General features: G+C 45.0%; 6 protein-coding genes and 1 non-coding gene across 7 annotated transcripts; 2 read left to right on the forward strand and 5 right to left on the reverse strand.

Annotated features, from left to right (window-relative positions):
- Positions 1-86: 86 nt before the first annotated feature.
- On the reverse strand, positions 87-575 carry PUMCH_000538 (uncharacterized protein; the record flags this gene model as incomplete). Its single annotated transcript, XM_063019620.1, has 1 exon — positions 87-575. The coding sequence occupies one exon, from the start codon at positions 573-575 to the stop codon at positions 87-89; it is 489 nt and encodes a 162-aa protein (XP_062875690.1).
- Positions 576-1,366: 791 nt separating this feature from the next.
- Positions 1,367-3,376, reverse strand: PUMCH_000539 (uncharacterized protein; the record flags this gene model as incomplete). Its single annotated transcript, XM_063019621.1, has 1 exon — positions 1,367-3,376. The coding sequence occupies one exon, from the start codon at positions 3,374-3,376 to the stop codon at positions 1,367-1,369; it is 2,010 nt and encodes a 669-aa protein (XP_062875691.1).
- Positions 3,377-4,811: 1,435 nt separating this feature from the next.
- On the reverse strand, positions 4,812-4,908 carry PUMCH_000540. Its single transcript has one exon. It is a non-coding gene; the product is annotated as a tRNA-Pro (tRNA).
- A 1,161-nt stretch (positions 4,909-6,069) lies between these two features.
- PUMCH_000541 (uncharacterized protein) lies at positions 6,070-7,407 on the forward strand (the record flags this gene model as incomplete). Its single annotated transcript, XM_063019622.1, has 1 exon — positions 6,070-7,407. The coding sequence occupies one exon, from the start codon at positions 6,070-6,072 to the stop codon at positions 7,405-7,407; it is 1,338 nt and encodes a 445-aa protein (XP_062875692.1).
- A 2,807-nt stretch (positions 7,408-10,214) lies between these two features.
- Positions 10,215-11,585, reverse strand: PUMCH_000542 (uncharacterized protein; the record flags this gene model as incomplete). Its single annotated transcript, XM_063019623.1, has 1 exon — positions 10,215-11,585. The coding sequence occupies one exon, from the start codon at positions 11,583-11,585 to the stop codon at positions 10,215-10,217; it is 1,371 nt and encodes a 456-aa protein (XP_062875693.1).
- Positions 11,586-12,404: 819 nt separating this feature from the next.
- On the forward strand, positions 12,405-14,666 carry PUMCH_000543 (uncharacterized protein; the record flags this gene model as incomplete). The annotated part of the gene is made up of 1 exon (XM_063019624.1): positions 12,405-14,666. One exon carries the CDS (start codon positions 12,405-12,407, stop codon positions 14,664-14,666), a length of 2,262 nt encoding a protein of 753 aa, XP_062875694.1.
- A 74-nt stretch (positions 14,667-14,740) lies between these two features.
- On the reverse strand, positions 14,741-17,047 carry PUMCH_000544 (uncharacterized protein; the record flags this gene model as incomplete). The annotated part of the gene is made up of 1 exon (XM_063019625.1): positions 14,741-17,047. The coding sequence occupies one exon, from the start codon at positions 17,045-17,047 to the stop codon at positions 14,741-14,743; it is 2,307 nt and encodes a 768-aa protein (XP_062875695.1).
- Between the last annotated feature and the right edge of the window lie 1,428 nt (positions 17,048-18,475).

The following is an 18,475-nucleotide window of genomic DNA, read 5'->3' on the forward strand; positions in this document are numbered from 1 at the left end:
TTACAATTCTCATGCATCGTGTCTGTTGTAGATTCTATGTACATGCAAGCAGACGCTGTCGATGCCTCCGAAACCTCGGGCCCCGTCTATTCCTCGTCCATGTCGTATTTTCCGTCCAAAATATCGTTCAATGTATCCTGAATGTACGCACTCTCCTCGTCCATTGGAGCTGCAGCCACCTCCTTCTCCTTCTTGTCTCCACCCATCAACGCCTTCATTCTCCAGCCAAACTCCTTGAAACTCAGCACATCGGTCACCCAGCATGTTCCGAATATAAGCATGGACGACACGGACGCACAAAGCATCGTTCCTGTGCCTACGGCCACAGCGGCGTCCGAGGTGAAGTTGTAACTCAACGGAGGCAGGTGGTTTCCCTGGAAAAGCGTGGGAATATATTGTCTTGTGATGGTGGACTTGTAGGCAAATCTGGAGGTGAAGATCGAGGCGGCGGCAGCAGCCAAGAAGAACACCGCTTGTTTCTTTCTTCTTTGGATGTATTCTGGGGATGCGTCTGCGAGAGCGAAGTTGAGTTTTTTGAGCGTGGGGTTAGGTGAAGGTGTTGTGGCAGGTTCCATGTTGTGCGGCGTTGAATTGGTATGGGGATAGAAGCAGGGCTAGTTGTAAATTAATGGTGTAACTGAACTGGTTGATGAAGGTCTGAGTATATGAGATCTATGTATGTAGGAGAAATGAGTAAATGTGGTAGTGAGACTGGAAAGCAGGTTCATATTTAGGATTTACGATTTACTATAAAACTAGATTTAGAAATAGAAGATATGGATTTTAATATAGTTCAGGTATTTATCTGATGCTGTGGAAGTTCGGTTCTGTTTCGACAAAACGAACGTTTCATGCGTTCGAAGTATCGGGATTACTCCAGACTTTATTAAGGTCAATATTCCGGGCACTTTTCTCGTAGCGATTTTGTACATTTGGCTGGATTACGGCCCTTATACCCCATGGGTTTGCTACCTCCTTTAGTCGCTAGTATGCCGACTATTGGAGGTCATCGTATAAGTCAAAATTCCATTCTAATGCTGTATGTTGTGAGTCAAATCTAATTGAAAACTCAAAGGTATATAATTCAGCGACAAAATCAGCCTCCTTCTGCCGAATCGAGAGACTTAGCGAAACAACCCATTCTCAATGATCGAAAGTGAACCTTGCATGTATACATTCCTTGAAATCTGTGAGAGTACCATAATTTGCGATACATGGTTACACAAATCCCACGTATTAAGCCTATCGCAACGGATTGACAACTAAAAGTTCTCTGAATGAATGCATTCTTATAATGTTATACAGCTGTTGATACATAAATGGCGCCTTTACGAAACATTAATGGCGCTGAATAGCTTCTTTGGTCTTATTGACCAGAGTTTTCACTGGATTTAGATGAAGGAAGGAATGAGTGCTTCATTCCAGACAACTTCTCACGGAAGCTCTTTCTGTGCTTGGCAGTGTCACGCTCAGCCTTGACTGGCTTCACCTCAGGAACTTCAGCAACATGCTTCTTCTTCTCAACAGAGAATAAGGAACCAGTGTCGAGAAGCTTGTCTTCGTGGATGGTTTCCTTCAAGTGCTCTGGCAACTCGTTGTTAATCTTGTGTGCATCAATGACACGCTCCTCGTGTGCTGCCAAAATATCCTTCTTTGTAGTAGCCTTTGCAGAAGTGTACTCTTCTTTTTGCTTCTCCAAATCTGAGACGTCTTTGTCAAGCTCAGTCTTGCTTTGACCAGCATTGAGCAATTGCGCAGCTGACTTTTCCTCCAACTCGCCAACCTCAGTATCAAGTGCCTCGCGCTTTGGAATAATCTCCAGGAGCAAGGTATTGTGCTGCTCTATGCTCTCGGCAAGAGACTCGAGCTTCTTCTTCATCTCAGCGACCTTGGCAGCGCGCTCGTCATTGAGTTTTTGGGTCTCCTCATACTCTGCCTTGACACTGTCTCTCTGCTCAGTCAATTCATTGAGTTTGCCTGTCTCAACCTCTAATTCCTCATTAACAGGACGAAGAATTTCATCCTTTTCGGCTTGCATATTCTCCAATTCCTCCTTGCGGTCGGCGATAAGCTTCGACTCCTCTTCTTCAATACGCGCCTCGTTCTCAGTCTTGGTCTTGAGAAGCTCTTCTTGCTCAGCAGCATGAGTAGCCTTCAACTCCTCCAACTCCTTCTCTTTCTCACCAACAATGGCAAGCTTCTCAGCTTCAAATTGTTTGACTTTTTCGTCTTCTTCGAGCTTGTCTTGTTCGTGACCAGCAAGTCTCTCTTGCTTGGCCTGCTCTCTTTCAGCCTTCTCGGCGACCTTACGTTCTTCGTCTTCTTTCTTGGATTTCTGGTGCAATTGGAGCAACTCAAACTTCTTACGCTTTTGCTTAGCGTCAGTGTCTCTTTGAGCATCTGCCTTGGTTCCAAGATCATCCAAAACAGGTTGAACGATCAAGTTGGCCAACTTATCAACCTCGCTGATGGGCAAAGATAAGCCTCCACCCAAGTCAACCATACCAGATTTGTGGTCCTTCATTCTAGCTTCAGAATCTCTCTGAGCAGCAGCCAACGCCTTGCTATAAACTTGCGCGCGTTGTTTGATGTCCAGGTCGGATGCCAGGCTGATAGAGTTGAGTCTTTCAGAGGCCTTGGCGCTAGCGGCAGCCAACAAAGCAGCGTCAACAACATCGGAGGCTTGGAAAGTTTGAGTACGTCTTTGCGAAGAGACTGCATCGGTGTGGCCGGAGCCATGTCTCATCAAGTTTGGAGCTGTGGCAGCAGCAGTTGCAGCAGAAGGGTCCACTTTCGAGGAGTTAATGCCCGAACGGTAGTCATTCTCAGGGTTGAAACGCTTGTTGATCAACAGAGAAGAGTTTTGATCAGCCAATTGGGAGATCTTACCGATGTTGAGTGGGGCTGCAGGCGCAGCTGGCTTACCAGCCAAACCATGCTTCGAGACCAACTTATCTGGGGTCGATCTAGATGTCATTGAATTGGTGGAATTGGTCATGGCTTGGTTGTAAACAGATGTCTTGTTGTAAGCGGCTGGAAGACCCAACTCTGGAGCAACAGAAGATGTTGGAGCGATCTTGGCGCTGGCAGCAGCGGCATCAGCGTGGGGGTCAGTTGAGGTACGCGACCATGCCTTGGTCTCGGACTTCTTCGCAGCCAAAGCGGCGGTGTGGGCCTCCGGAGCAGCCTTGGTTCTCTCGTAGGATGGCTTCACAGTGAGATCAGAGGACGCAGCCAACAAGGCAGCGGTGTCAGAAGCGTTGGAACTGACACCGACCGATGGCTTACCGGGGCTGTCATAGACACCCTGGCGCAACTTTTGTTGGTACAATGCTTGCTGGGACAAAGGCTTCCCGTTGTTTTGGTAGACGGACATATTAGGCTAATTGGCTTTATTACACGGGCTAAATCGCACCAATGGGAATTGAACAAGTGGTGAAAGGCAAGCTAGTTTCGCAGAAGCAACAGGAATGTGTGCTTTTTGTGTTTTCAGCTAAGGGAACGCAAATAGACTAACTGACAACAAATGTGGACGAAACCGGTACCGATCTGTTGCAATTGACACGGAGAATGTGGAAATCAACAAATTGAGGTCGTAAAACAAACGAACACCGCACAATTCGACACGAGAACAATCGGGTTTCTCTATGGACTAATCACCGAGGACGATGGGACGAATATCAACAGCTGACAGATCCAAATAGGCAATTCTCAGCAAAGATCAAAGGGAGCGGTTTCCACTGCAATTGATCGAAAATGGACGGGAAAAGTGGGATGCACAGGGCTATATATTGGAAGAAGGGGGATTGCTCGGAAGTGACGACATGCGGGTGAAGAGTGGGACCTGCCTGTGCTTGTCTGCAGGATGGAAGCAGCAACCGGCGTAGAATATTGCGTAGTGAACTGGGGCTATATTTAGGAGAGATGCGAAGAAAAAATAAAGAATTGAGAGAAGGTTGCGGCGTCGGCGAAATTGTGGTCGTTTACATAGAGCGACGGTTGGGAGCCCTGCGGCGGCTATTGGTTGGGAGCCCATTTCGTAGTCCATGTTCCACCTACTGGTCCTGCGGCACTGGACGTAAGTGAGGTAGGTAGTAGCGGCACTGTGGTTAAGGTTTATGTGGGATTATGCGAGATGGGCAAGAAGAAACGCGGCAGGAATGTTGGGGGAGAGAAGGAGATTAGCTGATACGTTTGATCAATTGATTGAAACTTTGTTTTGTCGAGGTTTTTTTTCTGTGTTTAATTAGTTTTAAGGTTTTATCGTTAGTGGTCGTCTGCTTGTTGTGAACTGCTCGTTGCGTTTTAACCGGATTTAACAGGTGAAATTTATTTGGAGAGTGGTTAACAATATGGAGCCGGATATATTGCAAAATGTTTCACTTTTGGGTGTTTGAGATTTGCAAGGGTGTACTGAAGTCTGAGGGAGTTTCTTCTGGGACTTTTGGCGCTAGACTCACTATTGCTATGTTCGATAATAAAATGTGAGGCTCCTGCCTGAGTTTGTTTTACGGAGCTACTGGAAATTTCCGAGTTTGGCTGCTCTCATGATTTGAATGGGCAGTACTATTGGAATAGTATGGGGCGACCCTTTTATTGGCGATCTGCTTTTTTTCAGTGGACTTGAATTGTAGTGAATGAAACATATAGAATCAGTTCTCAATTCTGCTTAGGAAGTCTTCTTCTTTGACTTTTATGCCATGCAAGACATAATGAACTCTATTAGTAAACAACAGCCTTTATTACCGAAAGTATAGAGCGTCAAAAAGATTTAAAGCGGTCATTGAGTCCGAAAAAATTGCAAAAAGAAAGGGGCGAGCTGGGAATTGAACCCAGGGCCTCTCGCATATTTGTCAGTTGAAACAACCGTCGCCCAAAGCGAGAATCATACCACTAGACCACACGCCCTTATCTGTTCAATGAAAAATACGTGTTTGATATGTACAAAACATTCAAGCTTCAAACTAATTTTTTGTTTATCAAGTTTCAATGTTCCTTTCGGAATATAGTTGTTTCTCCCATACCTTCGAAATTGATCCTCAAAATCTTGCACAGAAGTATCAAATTCCAGCTCAGTCTAGTAAATCTCGTGGAGCCTCGTCCAGAAAAACGGTTCCAAAAACATCTTAAATTTCTCAAACCCGCCTCGGAGCGCCGCAGAAGAATCTCGGATTCTGGTTCAAGCTGCGGGCCAATAATCTTGCTCGCAGAAGCTCCGTGCGTTGTCCGCGGGCGCCATAAATGAAATTACTGGCCCGATTAGATCCTGCCGCTGACGCCCGAAATATGCATATCTTTATTCATGTGAAACAATGAACATTCCAAATTCTGAGCCAGAATTCCATCTGACCAGCAGGAATGGCCAACAACTACCCAATCTATACGAAACAATCACAACATAAACAAGTGACTGTGTTTACTTCGAAATAAGGTTGACATTGCTGTCATCCCCCACCGACACGACAATTTCAAATATCAAGGGATAGATCATTCATTTGCAGCCAGCCAGCACAATATTTACGCTTAAATCGGATCGGACGGCAGATAAGCCACAGTCTACTACCACTAATTCACATCCAGGAACATACACCCGCCCATTCACTCTGTAGCCACATAAATTTCAAAACAAAAGTGTAGGTAGCATGATATTGTACCCTTAAAAAAAGAGAACTACTTTTCCAATCTAAACTTCTCTACCTCCCTCCAAACGACCAACATCACATCTCTCAATTTGACGTTTTCCACTTTAGGCAACCCTGCATTCCTCCTGCAGAATACCAGATCGTGCAGCCGTTCCCCCATTCACTATCGGCTCCCCTCTCGTGACAATTATTCGCTAGTACTACTTCTTTTTTCTTCTCTCATCTGCCTCCATTCCTACTCCCAAATTGCCCGCGCATTATTGCCCGATATTTCACCATTTTGACCCTCTGGTTGTCTGGCACAGTTTCACCAGAGTATTTCAAGTGGAAAGTTTCAGGTCTGTTTCAGCTTCCCCTTTCAATTATATAGGGGGACCTGGCTAACCACACAAAGCAGAAACAAAACAGAAACAAAACAGTAGAAGCAATGACTGCATTGGCCAATAAGGCCGTGTATGTGCGTGGTCCAGACGACGTGTTTCGGCGGAAGTCGGAGGATGGCAACGTGACAAAGACTCAGGTCGACACATTCATCAACGAACTCATGGAATGTGGCTTCCGTGTTGCCCCTGAACCAGACACTGCTTCGAAAAAAGAGAAACCCCAGGATCTATCGGGACTCATGGATCCAAAGAGACCGGATCCGGGTGCATTGCAGGGGAAACAGAACCAGCTTCGCTCGGCGCCTAACTTGCGTCCTCTCCCACGTCTCAATACAGATTTGTCGCTGGCGACGATTCTGCCCCGTTCCGGCTCTCCTGTGACCTGCTACAGTCATGCCTCGGCTGACGTGCTGGAATGTGTCCCTGACAAGTTGACTTCGGAAGCTAATTGTGACGGTGAGCCTGCTGCCAAGACTTTTATGGAAGGTTTTGAAGCTTACAGACAAAAATTCGGTGATGCTGGGTTGGACAAAGTGAAGGCATGGGCTCCTCCGTTCGTGCTTGGCATGATCACAACATACGTGCTCCAGCAGATGCAACCCTTGTTGATGTATTACGGAGTCATCGTTGCACATTTGTTGAAACTCTTCATTGTGTGGCTTGTGTTCACAGGATCTGTGTGTTGGTATTTTGGTGTTTTGAGTCTTCCCGCTGGTTCTGAGTATGTCCAAAAGGCACAGGCTCTCATGGGTCAACTTCCTGTAGTTTTCAACCAAAAGGGCGGTGCCACGCCGCACACACCCTCGCGTGCCGAAGTTTTTTCCCAAGCAGAGGCACATCCAGATGCCGATCAAGTCATCGCAAAAGCACCCTCTCTTCCAAAGAAGGAATCGCATGAAGACCAATTGCTGCCCACTTCGGTCGTAAACGTGATGCCTTTCAAGGCACCGAAAAGAGAAACGTTCCGTAGAGCAAACACAGACGATCCTAGGTCTAATCATACTCGTGATAGTAGAAAGCACTCGGACACGGGGTCACCAAGACTTGCTTTTATCCAAAAGACTTACAAGAGACCTCAGTCTTCTAGCCCTGTCCACAGTGGTGGTCGCTCTGACCGTAGACATTCCTCATCATCGCTTCCTTTGGACAAAGACCCAAGGCTGCGCAAGCCCCTTCCCCAAATTGTGCCTACGACCCAGCCCAACCCCGACTCGGAACTTCCTTTCATTTGCGAGATGAAGCTTAGACCCAAGACTGAAGGCAGCGGTTATGACAATCCTCCCAGAGCTGACTTGAAGAGAAGCGGTACCTACATGAGTCAAAAATCTGTGCTTGGCACCAGAGCCAACTACGCCAAGTTTATCGCCAATTTCGACGAGTAGCTCTAATGAACTTAATGATTTTCTGTATACATTCCATTCAGACATTAAAATAGAGCGCCCAATCTTTCCGACTAATTCTAAACATACCACCCGGAAACCGTTCTATCCGAATTGAAATACTATATACAACAGACAAATTAACATTTGATTCTTTCAAAACATGGTCTGAGCCAGACTTTATATTGTTATCGTAGGCTATATTTTTCTTCTCTTAGATAGGTGTGTCGCCTCATCAAGTAAGTGTTTCTCCATGAGATCGGCTCCCATGTGAGCAAGCCTAGTAGCAGACAAAATACCTACTTTATCTGGATCACCGTCCACTGTGAAATAAACTTTGTTTGGATACCGATCATTCAATTTCCGAAAAAGCTCGTAGACTTCAATAATCAAGTCCAAGTTCTTTGGTTGTTTGTTATAAGCATTTCTCCAGCTATTCTTCTCCCACGCTTTCCCACGAATCTCGATACTAATGAAAGAATATACTGTATTGAGACAGATGCAATAATTGCAATAATCAAACTTGGAAGAGCGGTGCTCGATATAGTCCAATATATGTTTGACAGCATGAAGCTCAGCCCTATGGCTTGAAGGTGGGATCCAAGGATCATCAACATAGATGAGAGGCACACAATTATTCTCTGGGTGATTTGGTTCAAACCATAAACCATACCCACTCATAGATCTTTCATCGTGAGGGCTTCGTCTGCAAATTCCTTTCGCGTAGATCCTATGAGTATCTTCGTAAATTCCGTCGCAATTATATGAATCTTCAGGATTGTCCAGCTCTTCTGAAATGTACGGCTCAATATCCTGATCTGAATCATCATCATCATCATCATAGCGCTCTGAATCATAATCATCAAACCGCTCTGAATCATAATCATCAAACCGCTCTGAATCATGGTCATCATACTGTTCTGAATCATAATCATCATATTGTTCTGAATCATAATTATCATATTGTTCTGAATCATAATTATCATACTGTTCTGAATCATAATTATCATACTGTTCTGAATCATTGTTATCATACTGTTCTGAATCATGGTCATCGGATTGTTCTTCATAGCCGTTTTGAGGCGATTTCCTCGTCGATTGGACAATTCGAATACTTGGAATGAGTATTGTACGGACCGGTTTCTCTTCAGGATAGTCCAAGAATTTGACTGAACTGTATGCTCTCCAGTTGTCTCCGAGCTCTTGGTTCAATAGATTCGCAGCATCACAGTGCCTTTCAAATTTCCTAAACTTATTATTACGATAGTTCTTCACTTGTTTTTGGCATTCAACGCTGGAGTCGTAGAGACCGGGGTTTCTTCCCCGAATGACAGCATAATACGGCATTTTTCGTTTGAACTAGTTTTCTTTTAGAGAAACAGACAGAAATAATCTATGCTTTCTAGTCAATTCCTTCTTGAATGGAGGTTGATTATGTAGGGAAGTACAACTACAGAGCGCTTAACAAAAGAGGTATACAATGCTCACTGGTGTTTAAAGCGCATTCCAAAAAGCTTTTAGTTACGCTCGTCCTTCCCAACTCCTTTATATATTCTCATAATTCAGTTCCACCTGGCCAGGATTTTCCACTTGGGAGAACTTTCTCCTAATTTCGATAATGCGCCGTTCATGTCCGACTGTATAAGTCAGGTTTATGACCAAATAGGAAACTAGTGGGGATGGGAAAGTCTAGAATGACACGGGGAATTGGGCCGATACAAAGAGTCATTTACGAGAGTCTTAAAAAAAATTATTCATAGATCTGCAGTAATTAGTCTTGTTGTACTTTTTGTGAAACTGTATAGTGAGTGAGTGAATGAATACGAGAGCATACCAGTTTTACGAGGTACGGGAGTCTCAAGAACATAGTACCAAAATATGCATTCTATCCACTCGAAGTGCTCACAGCATATTATATTGTAAATCGTCACGTTTATTCACATAATTACTAGTAGTTTATAGTAGTGAACATTTCCTTACTTTTAAGAAGGCAGACATTCACGTCTTTTAATAAAAGACACATCTACAGTTCAGTTTCATATGTTGCCGCCATGCAGGACACTCGTCGTAACGGTTTTTTAGTTATCCAACCCTTTTTGGCTCTAACTATCATGCGTTTCTTATAAATCGATTATTCGAAGGTTTAGGAGTATTCTCGCCTCTTCGGTCTTTTGGCCTCGCCATTTCCTTGACAATTTTCATTTTCTTTCATGGGCCTGGCTTGTGGTTCTTGAATACTAAATACGTCAAACAATGAATCAGATTGTGCCGTATTTTTGAGTTGTGCATGAAGATTGTCGCTTGGTCTGAAAATATATTTAATCGCTCAAATTTGGCATGTCGTAGGAATATTTGCCCGGTGCAGTGACGTATATGCCAGTGGCTTCGAAAGATCACTCAAACATGTAAAACCCAGTCGAAAGCATTGAGCGCAGTCGCAAGTGAATAATAATATTGGACGTGTGATATTGACCTCTTGGGAAGAATTTCATAGGAGAGGATTTTACCCGAGATGAAAGCTGTATCTTAGCACAATTGAGAGTTCTAAGGACCGTAAACCTTCACTTAACGGATCAGCAAAATATTTTTCGAACTCAGTTGATTTTCCGTTGAGAACTCTTGATCATTTTTGGAAGCTCAAAATTGTGTGTCTCTTGCAATAACTATTTGGCAGAATAAAGCCAGCTTCTAAACAATATTGTATAGATCAATGCTGCACAATGATAGCACTCTTTTAATTTGCTTGCAACAACTAACTCAAGTTTTGTGGTATTCATGTGAAAATTATACTATACAATGTTATATTAGTTCTAAAGAATGATGTCCCAGATAGCCAGAGGACCCAGCTCTTCGTAGATTTCCGTATCAATGAACGAATCGCCTCCATGGTTCGAGTTTGTGCCGTAAATCTGCTTGGCATAAATTTGAGCGCCCAAAATGTAGACATCTGCCCAGGCCCCGCCTGTTTCCTTTGGCACTTTCCATTCGGGGAAGTAGTCTGGGATCTTGGCCATTTTGATCGTGGAAGGAACCTGCAAGAGTTTGTTGTGCTCTACAGGACCCTCCAGGGTTTCCTCTGTCAGTTGGTAAGCTGCGATGGCAGAATTCACGCCAGAATCAGTCTTTGACTTCTTTTTTGTGACCTGGGGCTTGGCCAAGTAATCCTCGATGAGTTTTATTATGATGGCCTGCTTGAAGCCAGAAATATCACAGGTGTGTCCCGTGAAAACAATGTTATCGTAGCATTCCTGTCTCTTATCTAATTCGGGCACACGCTCGATACATTCATAGATTTGTTCTGTGAGGGCTGCAATCAACTTGGAGGTACCCTGGAAACGCTCTTTACCTACCGAAATCAGCTTTCCGTCGTGGTCTACAAACGAGTTTGTTTGCAACTCGCTGTTGGGTTTCTCCTCCTCGTCGCTCTTCTCCTGGTTCTGTTGGTCCTCGGCCGTGATGATCTTTGCCACGTCCAACTCGTCGGGAACGTTGTTTGTGGATTCGTTCAAGTCGGCCATCGAGTAGAAGGAGTCTTGGTGATCGTTCAACACCTCGAATATACGGGACTTCTTCAACGCATTGATCTGGCGGCCATTCAAATGAGGCAACAACGTCTGGAGCTCATCGTCGATGGTTTTACCTCCAATGCTCAATCTTTTTCCAGCATACTTCAATGTGGTTCCGTTGACTACAGGCATGATTTGCGAGGACTCGTGGCCGATATTGACCACTACAGACGAAGACGTAATGCCCAAGCCAAACGCGCTAGCGGTGGACAAGTCGGCAATGTTAAAAGCAGTGAGCTCCAAAACCTCAAATACATATTTAGTGATGGCCTCCACAGCCTCGCGCGAGTACGAGAGCGATGGAGCTACAAGTAACAATGGCACCAGATTGATGGTGACGACCGGATGTTTCTCGATGATGGTCTGCATGATGATCTTCAAAAGAGCCTGGAACGCGCCGATGTCGACGATCCGGGAGCCCCGAATGGGCCGTATTTCCTGGTAACTGCCGGCTGGGTTCGTCAAATGGTACTCATTCGTTGTGGTGTCCAAGTAGACCAACGTGGGGATCTTATACTGGGGAGGCGTTAACGAGTCACGCAACCCGAATAGGAACACGGTGTCCTCCGAGCCGGCGTGCACAATGAGGAAGTATTCTTCTCTGTAGAGAGGCATTGTGATGGAGGAAGAAGGTGTTGTTGATAGTAGCCCTGCAGAGGGTGGAAATTCCGTGGGGTAGATGATGGAGACGGGGGAAAACTAGTGAGAATAAATGAGAATTGGTGTGTTTTTATTGGTGTATTTGTATTTGTTTTGTTTGTTTTGCTTTGTTTTTAAACTGGTGTTTGTGTGGATACTGGTTCTGCAAGTGCAAGTAGTTATGTGTATGTGCGTAGTAGAGTGTAGATTAAAGGACCATATCTTTAGAGTTCATAAAGAGGGGGTGGAATTTCCAAATCAATCTTTTGTCGGCTTTTGTACTCTCTCTTAATTGAGAATCTGTGTTCTTTATCGATCCACTCTCAACACAATCAAACCTGTTAGTGTGAAAATTACATTCACGTCAAACAAATTCCTTTTCAATGGAACATAAAATATTATAAATTATATTCGAAATTGTCTCTTCCCGACTTTGATCTTTTTCTGGTGCAAGAATCAACTGCCTGAAATGTCTATCTAAATTTCCACAGCTACACACAATTACTCCCAAATCCATGAATGAGCAAAAAAAAACCAAACAATGGTATCATTGCCCATAAATAAGACTCAGAAGCACATTTATCAAATACATAAAAAGGAGGAAAAAGTATCAATCACGCAATCTCAAAACTTCACTACTTCTTCCTTTCTCACCATTTCCATAACTCGCACTAATCTCCATTACGCGTCTACTAAGGAATAATTGTATTCTAATACTTCAACACCAATTGAGCGCAAAAAAAGAAACTCAAAAGCCTGTTCAATTCTTTACTTCACCAATCACTCTATTTGTGGATGTTCCTTCGAGCAGCACGCACTTGTCTTAGATCCCAACCCTTTCTCTTCAGAAACCCCATGGCTCAACAGCTGATCCTCAATTTTTTCGGCGGCCAAGCAAAGCCGAGCCCGAAACGGGCAAGCGCTTCTAAAAGCGAACAGCCTTCCAAGCTCCAAAAGGGAGTGAATGGTGCGAAAGATGTGAATACTCCAGTTGCAACCGAGACTGGAACCAAAGAAACTGAAGTGGTCAGCAGTGAGAAGTTGAACGATACTCGCGATGAAAAAACGTCTGTTCTCAAATCGGACGGTGAGGAATTAGCCGGCGCGCCTGCCATCACCGAAGAAGATGCTTCAAAGCTCATTAAACTCTCCGAAAAGGAACATAAGCACCAAGAACCGTTGCCTGCGTCAAGCAAGATTCCCTATGCCAGACTCACAGATGTTCTTGAACGCATTGAACAGGAACCGGGCCGGTTGAAGATGACTGCGATGGTTTCTGAGTTCTTCCTAGAGGTCTTGGAACAGTTCCCTGGGCCAGAGAAAATTACCCATGTAGTGTACTTATTCATCAATAGACTCGGGCCGGACTACGAGCCCGATTTGGAGCTAGGCTTGGGTGAAACTCTTCTCATCAAAGCCATCAGTGAATGTTACGGTAGAGGTGTATCTAAGATCAAGGAAGACTACAAGGAGGTTGGAGACTTGGGCTTGGTGGCCCAAAAGTCTCGTTCGGCGCAGCCTACGATGTTCAAGCCTGCTCCATTAGATGTTGATCTCGTATTTGAGAATTTGACCAAAATTGCCAGAGCCACAGGAAAGGATTCCCAGGCTCGTAAAATCGGCATCATCAAACAGATGCTCACTTCCTGCAACCTCAAAAGTAACGAGGCAAAGTTCTTGATTCGTTCTTTGGAGGGAAAGCTACGTATTGGGTTGGCTGAGAAAACTGTCCTAGTCGGCTTGGCTCAGGCATTATTGAACTTCGAAAACAAATCCTCCAAGCGCATTCTGCCTGAAACTTTGAGCAAAACAGAGGACATCATGCGTGAAGCTTTCTCCTTGATCCCAAACTACGAAATTATCATCAAATCGGCCTTGACGTATGGCGTAGCTAATTTATTGGAGCACTGTCATTTGACTCCAGGTGTGCCCTTGAAGCCAATGTTGGCAAAGCCAACAAAGTCTATTGGAGAGGTTCTTGATAGATTTCAAGGCGAAGAATTTACCTGTGAATACAAATATGACGGTGAGCGTGCACAAGTGCATCTTTTGGAGTCGGGAGAGGTCAGAGTTTACTCTCGTAATTCAGAAGATATGTCAGAGCGCTATCCTGATCTCTTGTCAATTGTGAAAGATTTTGTCAGAGTCACTGATGAGACAAAAGACAAGCCCAAGTCTATGATTTTGGATTGTGAGGCTGTGGCCTGGGATAGAGAGGCCAAAAAGATTCTTCCATTCCAGGTTCTTTCAACTAGAAAACGGAAAGATGTTAATGAAAAGGACATCAAAGTCCATATTTGCCTCTTTGCTTTCGATGTTCTTTGTTACAATGGCGAATCCTTCATTACGCGCTCATTCGGCGAAAGAAGAAAGTGTTTGATGGAAAACTTTACTCCCATGGAAGGCAAATTCCAATACGCCACATCTAAGGATTCCTCCGATCTCAACGAATTGCAAGCATTTCTTGATCAGTCTGTGAAGGATTCTTGCGAGGGCTTGATGGTCAAGATGCTTCATGGCCCAGAATCTTTCTACGAGCCATCGAAGCGTTCCCGGAACTGGTTGAAATTGAAGAAGGATTATTTGGCCGGAGTGGGAGACTCTCTTGATTTGGTCGTGGTTGGTGCTTACGTTGGCAAGGGTAAAAGAACAGGTTCCTACGGTGGGTTCCTCTTGGCTGCGTACAACGATGACACTGGTGAATATGAGACTACTTGCAAAATTGGAACTGGTTTCTCGGACGAAGATTTGGTACTGCTATATAACAAACTCAAACCAAGTGAGATTGCGCAGCCAAAACCATTTTACGTCTACGACACCAAAAACTCAAACTCTGCTCCTGATGTTTGGCTTGAACCAACTACCGTGTTTGAGATTTTGATTGCCGATCTTTCTTTGAGTCCAATTTACAAGGCCGCTCATTCAGAGTACGGTAAAGGTGTATCTCTTCGATTCCCAAGGTTCATAAGAACAAGGGAAGATAAAGGAATCGAGGATGCCACAACATCAACACAAATCTCGGAGTTTTACGAAAGGCAGGCAAATGTTACCAAGTAGCGCAACGAAATTAATTATGTATATTATTAACGTGCTGACGGAATATATAATTCAGAAGAGAAGAAGTAGAAGGTTTATTGAGAACCACGAGATTGGCGAATCTTGGACTGGATTTTGCTGCTAATGTTTTTTTCATCTTTGAGTGCGCCAAAGTTCAACTCGAAGTCTGAGCTCTCCTGTGACAGCTCGTGTCCAGACAGAGACTTCTGGTGATCAAAGTCATCGATGATGGAAGAGCTAGAGGGCAAAGCGGATTGTAGGGCGGAGGGTAGTGCTGAAGAGCCAACAGACTTCAAGTCGACCTGACTGTTCTTTTCGTTCATATGCAAGTCGTAATCTGAGAACATTGGAATGTTGGTATAGGACTGGGTGTTTCTGAGAGGCACACTCTCCACAATGGAGGAGGAGTCACTGTCCGAAGCTTTAGCCGACTCAGCGACAGATTGAAGAGCGGCTTTCCGTGCTGCGCGCTCTTTCTTAACGGCAGTACGTCTGTTGCGCATTTGTTGTGTCTTGAACTCCTCTTCCTCATCGGAATCCATCTCCTTCTGGACTGGCTCCTTATAATCCTTAATCTCCAACAAGTTGAAGTCATCAGGGAAGAGTTCGAGGCCGTATCTATTCACGAAATCTGTAATCTCCTCACTCAATTCTCTTCTCAACTCTTTGAGCTTGGTAATGGAGGCACCAGAGAAAATCGAAAGGTAGACAGGGCGAATCGACTTCAACAAATCCAAGCCTTGCTCACCAGTAATCAATGCAGAGTAAGTAACAAGAACACCAAGCATGTAAAGAATAAACCAGATACTGATCAAGCCGTAAGAAGAGAGGTAACTCTTTCTCTTACAGTACCACGTACCAATAGAAGCATAGAAACTGTACAAGACGGGAGCAGCACCCATACTGATGAGAATCTTCCAAGTTGCAACAACATCATTAGCTTTGACCTTCACGGTGGAATTAGCCAAAGCAGTTTCGGCTTTCTTCTTGGAGACATGTTTTGAAATGGCAAAGACAGGCGAAAACAAGATCGCACCAGGAAGGGCAAGAATTACAAAAAATATCAATTTCATGATGCGGAAAACGAGAATGGGAATCAAGTTAAGCTTATGACTTACATCACAATCCTCAACGTGGTGATCGGGGAGATGGTTGATCTTTAAAAGCTCATTGTAATGCAAGATCTTGCTCTTCAATCTCTTCAAGTCGGGTTGATCCTTGAAAGTTTCATAGCCAAGCACCAAACGACGGTTCATTTCAACCACCATCGGCAAGGGTAAATACTGAGCAAAGTTACCAGCATAGAGTCTTCTGGCAGCCTGGACCACCATCAACGTCTCATAGTCCTGACAATTGACAGTCACAGCACGCAAACCATTGGTGATGATTTCGAGACACTCGGAAATACTCTGTTTGTGGGTTGCAGGGTCGTTGTACTTGTCGACCAAGTCACGCAGGAACTCAATAGGATGGCCAAACTCCACCACGGCTCTGGAGCGGAATTTATGGGCATTGAAGTAGTTCATACCGCACGGAACGATCTTGACATTACAATCGGGGTCGTTTGTCATGGCACCAAGCGCCATGATCGCAACACCCGCCTTCAACGGAAGCAAGTCCGTTCTGTCGTGGGAGCCGCCCTCGGGGAATATACCTACACAGTTGCCAGCGCTCAAATGGTCAAACACGTACTGATAAACCTGTTTCTGGTCGATTTTATCGGCGACCTTGAATGGCGTGCCCTTACTCAAGAGCTTAACGATGGTGTCTGAGCGAGTGAACTCTTTACGAAGCGTGAGCTTAGTGTCGGAAATGATCTCATCAATCTCCACTGCACCGAGCGATTTCGGCAAGGCAAGCAAGCCACGGTGCATGCACTCGTGGGTGAACTTGGTTCCCTCGCCGGTGACCAACAATGGGTTCTTCTCGAAGTCCAAGTAGATTTTACCAGTTCCAGCTTGGAGCATATCCTGGGCTCTTTGCACCGGGATCGAGAGCTGCGCGCGCGACAACGGCCCAATTACAGAGTGCTTATACGACTTCTGGGCGATTAAAAACGAGACTCTGCGGCCAGCCTCTCGTTTGACCTGGTTCATGAGAATCATCGGATCTACGAATTGGTTGGCGTGCGGCGCCGCCACAAAGATCACCGCGCCCTTTTTGGGGAGCCGGAACGCACCACGCGGGCGGATCTCTCGAAAAAAGCAGTCGAAGATCACCAGAAACATCCACATGATGAAATCGTACAACCACATCTGGCGGGCACTAAAGGGCCGATACTGGAGGGGCTGCGAGCCCAGCGAACGACGCAGCGTCTTGTTCGAGTCGGCACTCCCGGAGCTTTCATTGCTGCTGCCCGGGTTGGCGGCGTGGTGAGACATTGTCGTGTTCTTAGATAAGTGACTGGAAGAGAATATGTAGTTGGTGGGGGTGCAGTGAGGAATGGTAGCCAATGGCAGGCGCGGATATGAAAATGTTTGGGGAAGTGGGGGAATGGGTTTGGAGGGTGGAAAAGTGAATTTGGGCGTGGTTTTAATTTGGCCGGTAATTTTGGCGGCGTGGTTGGTGGACAGATTGGTTGGTTTGTGGTGTGACAGGATGGCTTGGGGGCGGCGGATGGCATTGGGGAAAACATTGCGGGGTGTATTTGGAAACAAGAGAGGATGAGGATTTTGAGGATTTCTCTTATTTTTTATGAAAGAGAATTTTTGGTGCTTTTGATGGACTCAATAGAACACTGGCATTGACAGTGTCGTGCAGATAGAGACGTCGTCCTGCAGCCCGTTCGAGATGGTTTCCTAATTGAGAATTCTTAGTGCGATCGAAACAATGGGTTTTTGTGGTCCTACAGGACTAAATTTGGGAGGTGGTTTTTAGATGGTTCGAGTGGTGAATTTCGGGGGAGGTTCTATTTTTGTGCTTCGAGGGGATTGAAGTTTTGAAGGAGGTCCAAGCTGCATTTTCGTAGTGGCTGGATGAGGAAATTAAGAAAATGGTGGATGTGAAGGTTGGTGGGAAGCTGTGGTACTGGCGGGTGCAATTCCGATAGAAGCCCGAAATTCTCTGCCACTGGAAAAAGTAGCTGTTAGATTATTGATTGTTTATCTGATTTATTACTTGGATCAGAGCAATGGTGATTGACCTTCTAACAGAAACGGACGGGCGAAGCCTTCCTTTTATATACGACAAGTTCTACCATTACAACCTGTGACCAATGAGCTAGGTGACGCAGTTCGCTTAACACCTTCCTGGTACACTTAACAACCGTGCCCCAGATCGGGACTTACGGATTCCGTCAGCTGACGTGAGAAATTTAACGTCTTCCTGAAATTAATTTGCTGAGGAATCAAGTTTTTGATACTTGAAAGTTTCTGAGTGCTGGTCACTTCTGTTGGATTGTCCCAATCCCCAGTGTATGTTAGCAAGGCCAGAGTGAGCGACCGCGACAGTACAAAACATGCACATTTTGAAAACCTCAAACCATTAATAGAATTCAAAGGGCCCGTGCGCACTTTAGAACCGCTGGTGGCTCGGCCTACACTATTGATACCACTACGTCAGTCCCGTCAAACACAAAAAAAATAGAAAATGACCTTGAGCAACCACCATGACCAACTTTTAAGTAAATCAAAAAAAAATACAACAACAATGACAAATAATCACATACATAGACTAGTTCCAATTCATCTACCACTTCGGGGTCGGAGTTCTCGTTCAGTGCAGGCATCTGCCGAGGTTCCCTGGACCGAGGAGCTCCACCTAGAGAGACAACCAAAGAGCCACAAAAGCTGAACAAATCACAACGCGGC

Source organism: Australozyma saopauloensis, chromosome 1 (genome assembly GCF_035610405.1).
Source record: "Australozyma saopauloensis chromosome 1, complete sequence".
Lineage (NCBI taxonomy): Eukaryota > Fungi > Ascomycota > Pichiomycetes > Serinales > Metschnikowiaceae > Australozyma > Australozyma saopauloensis.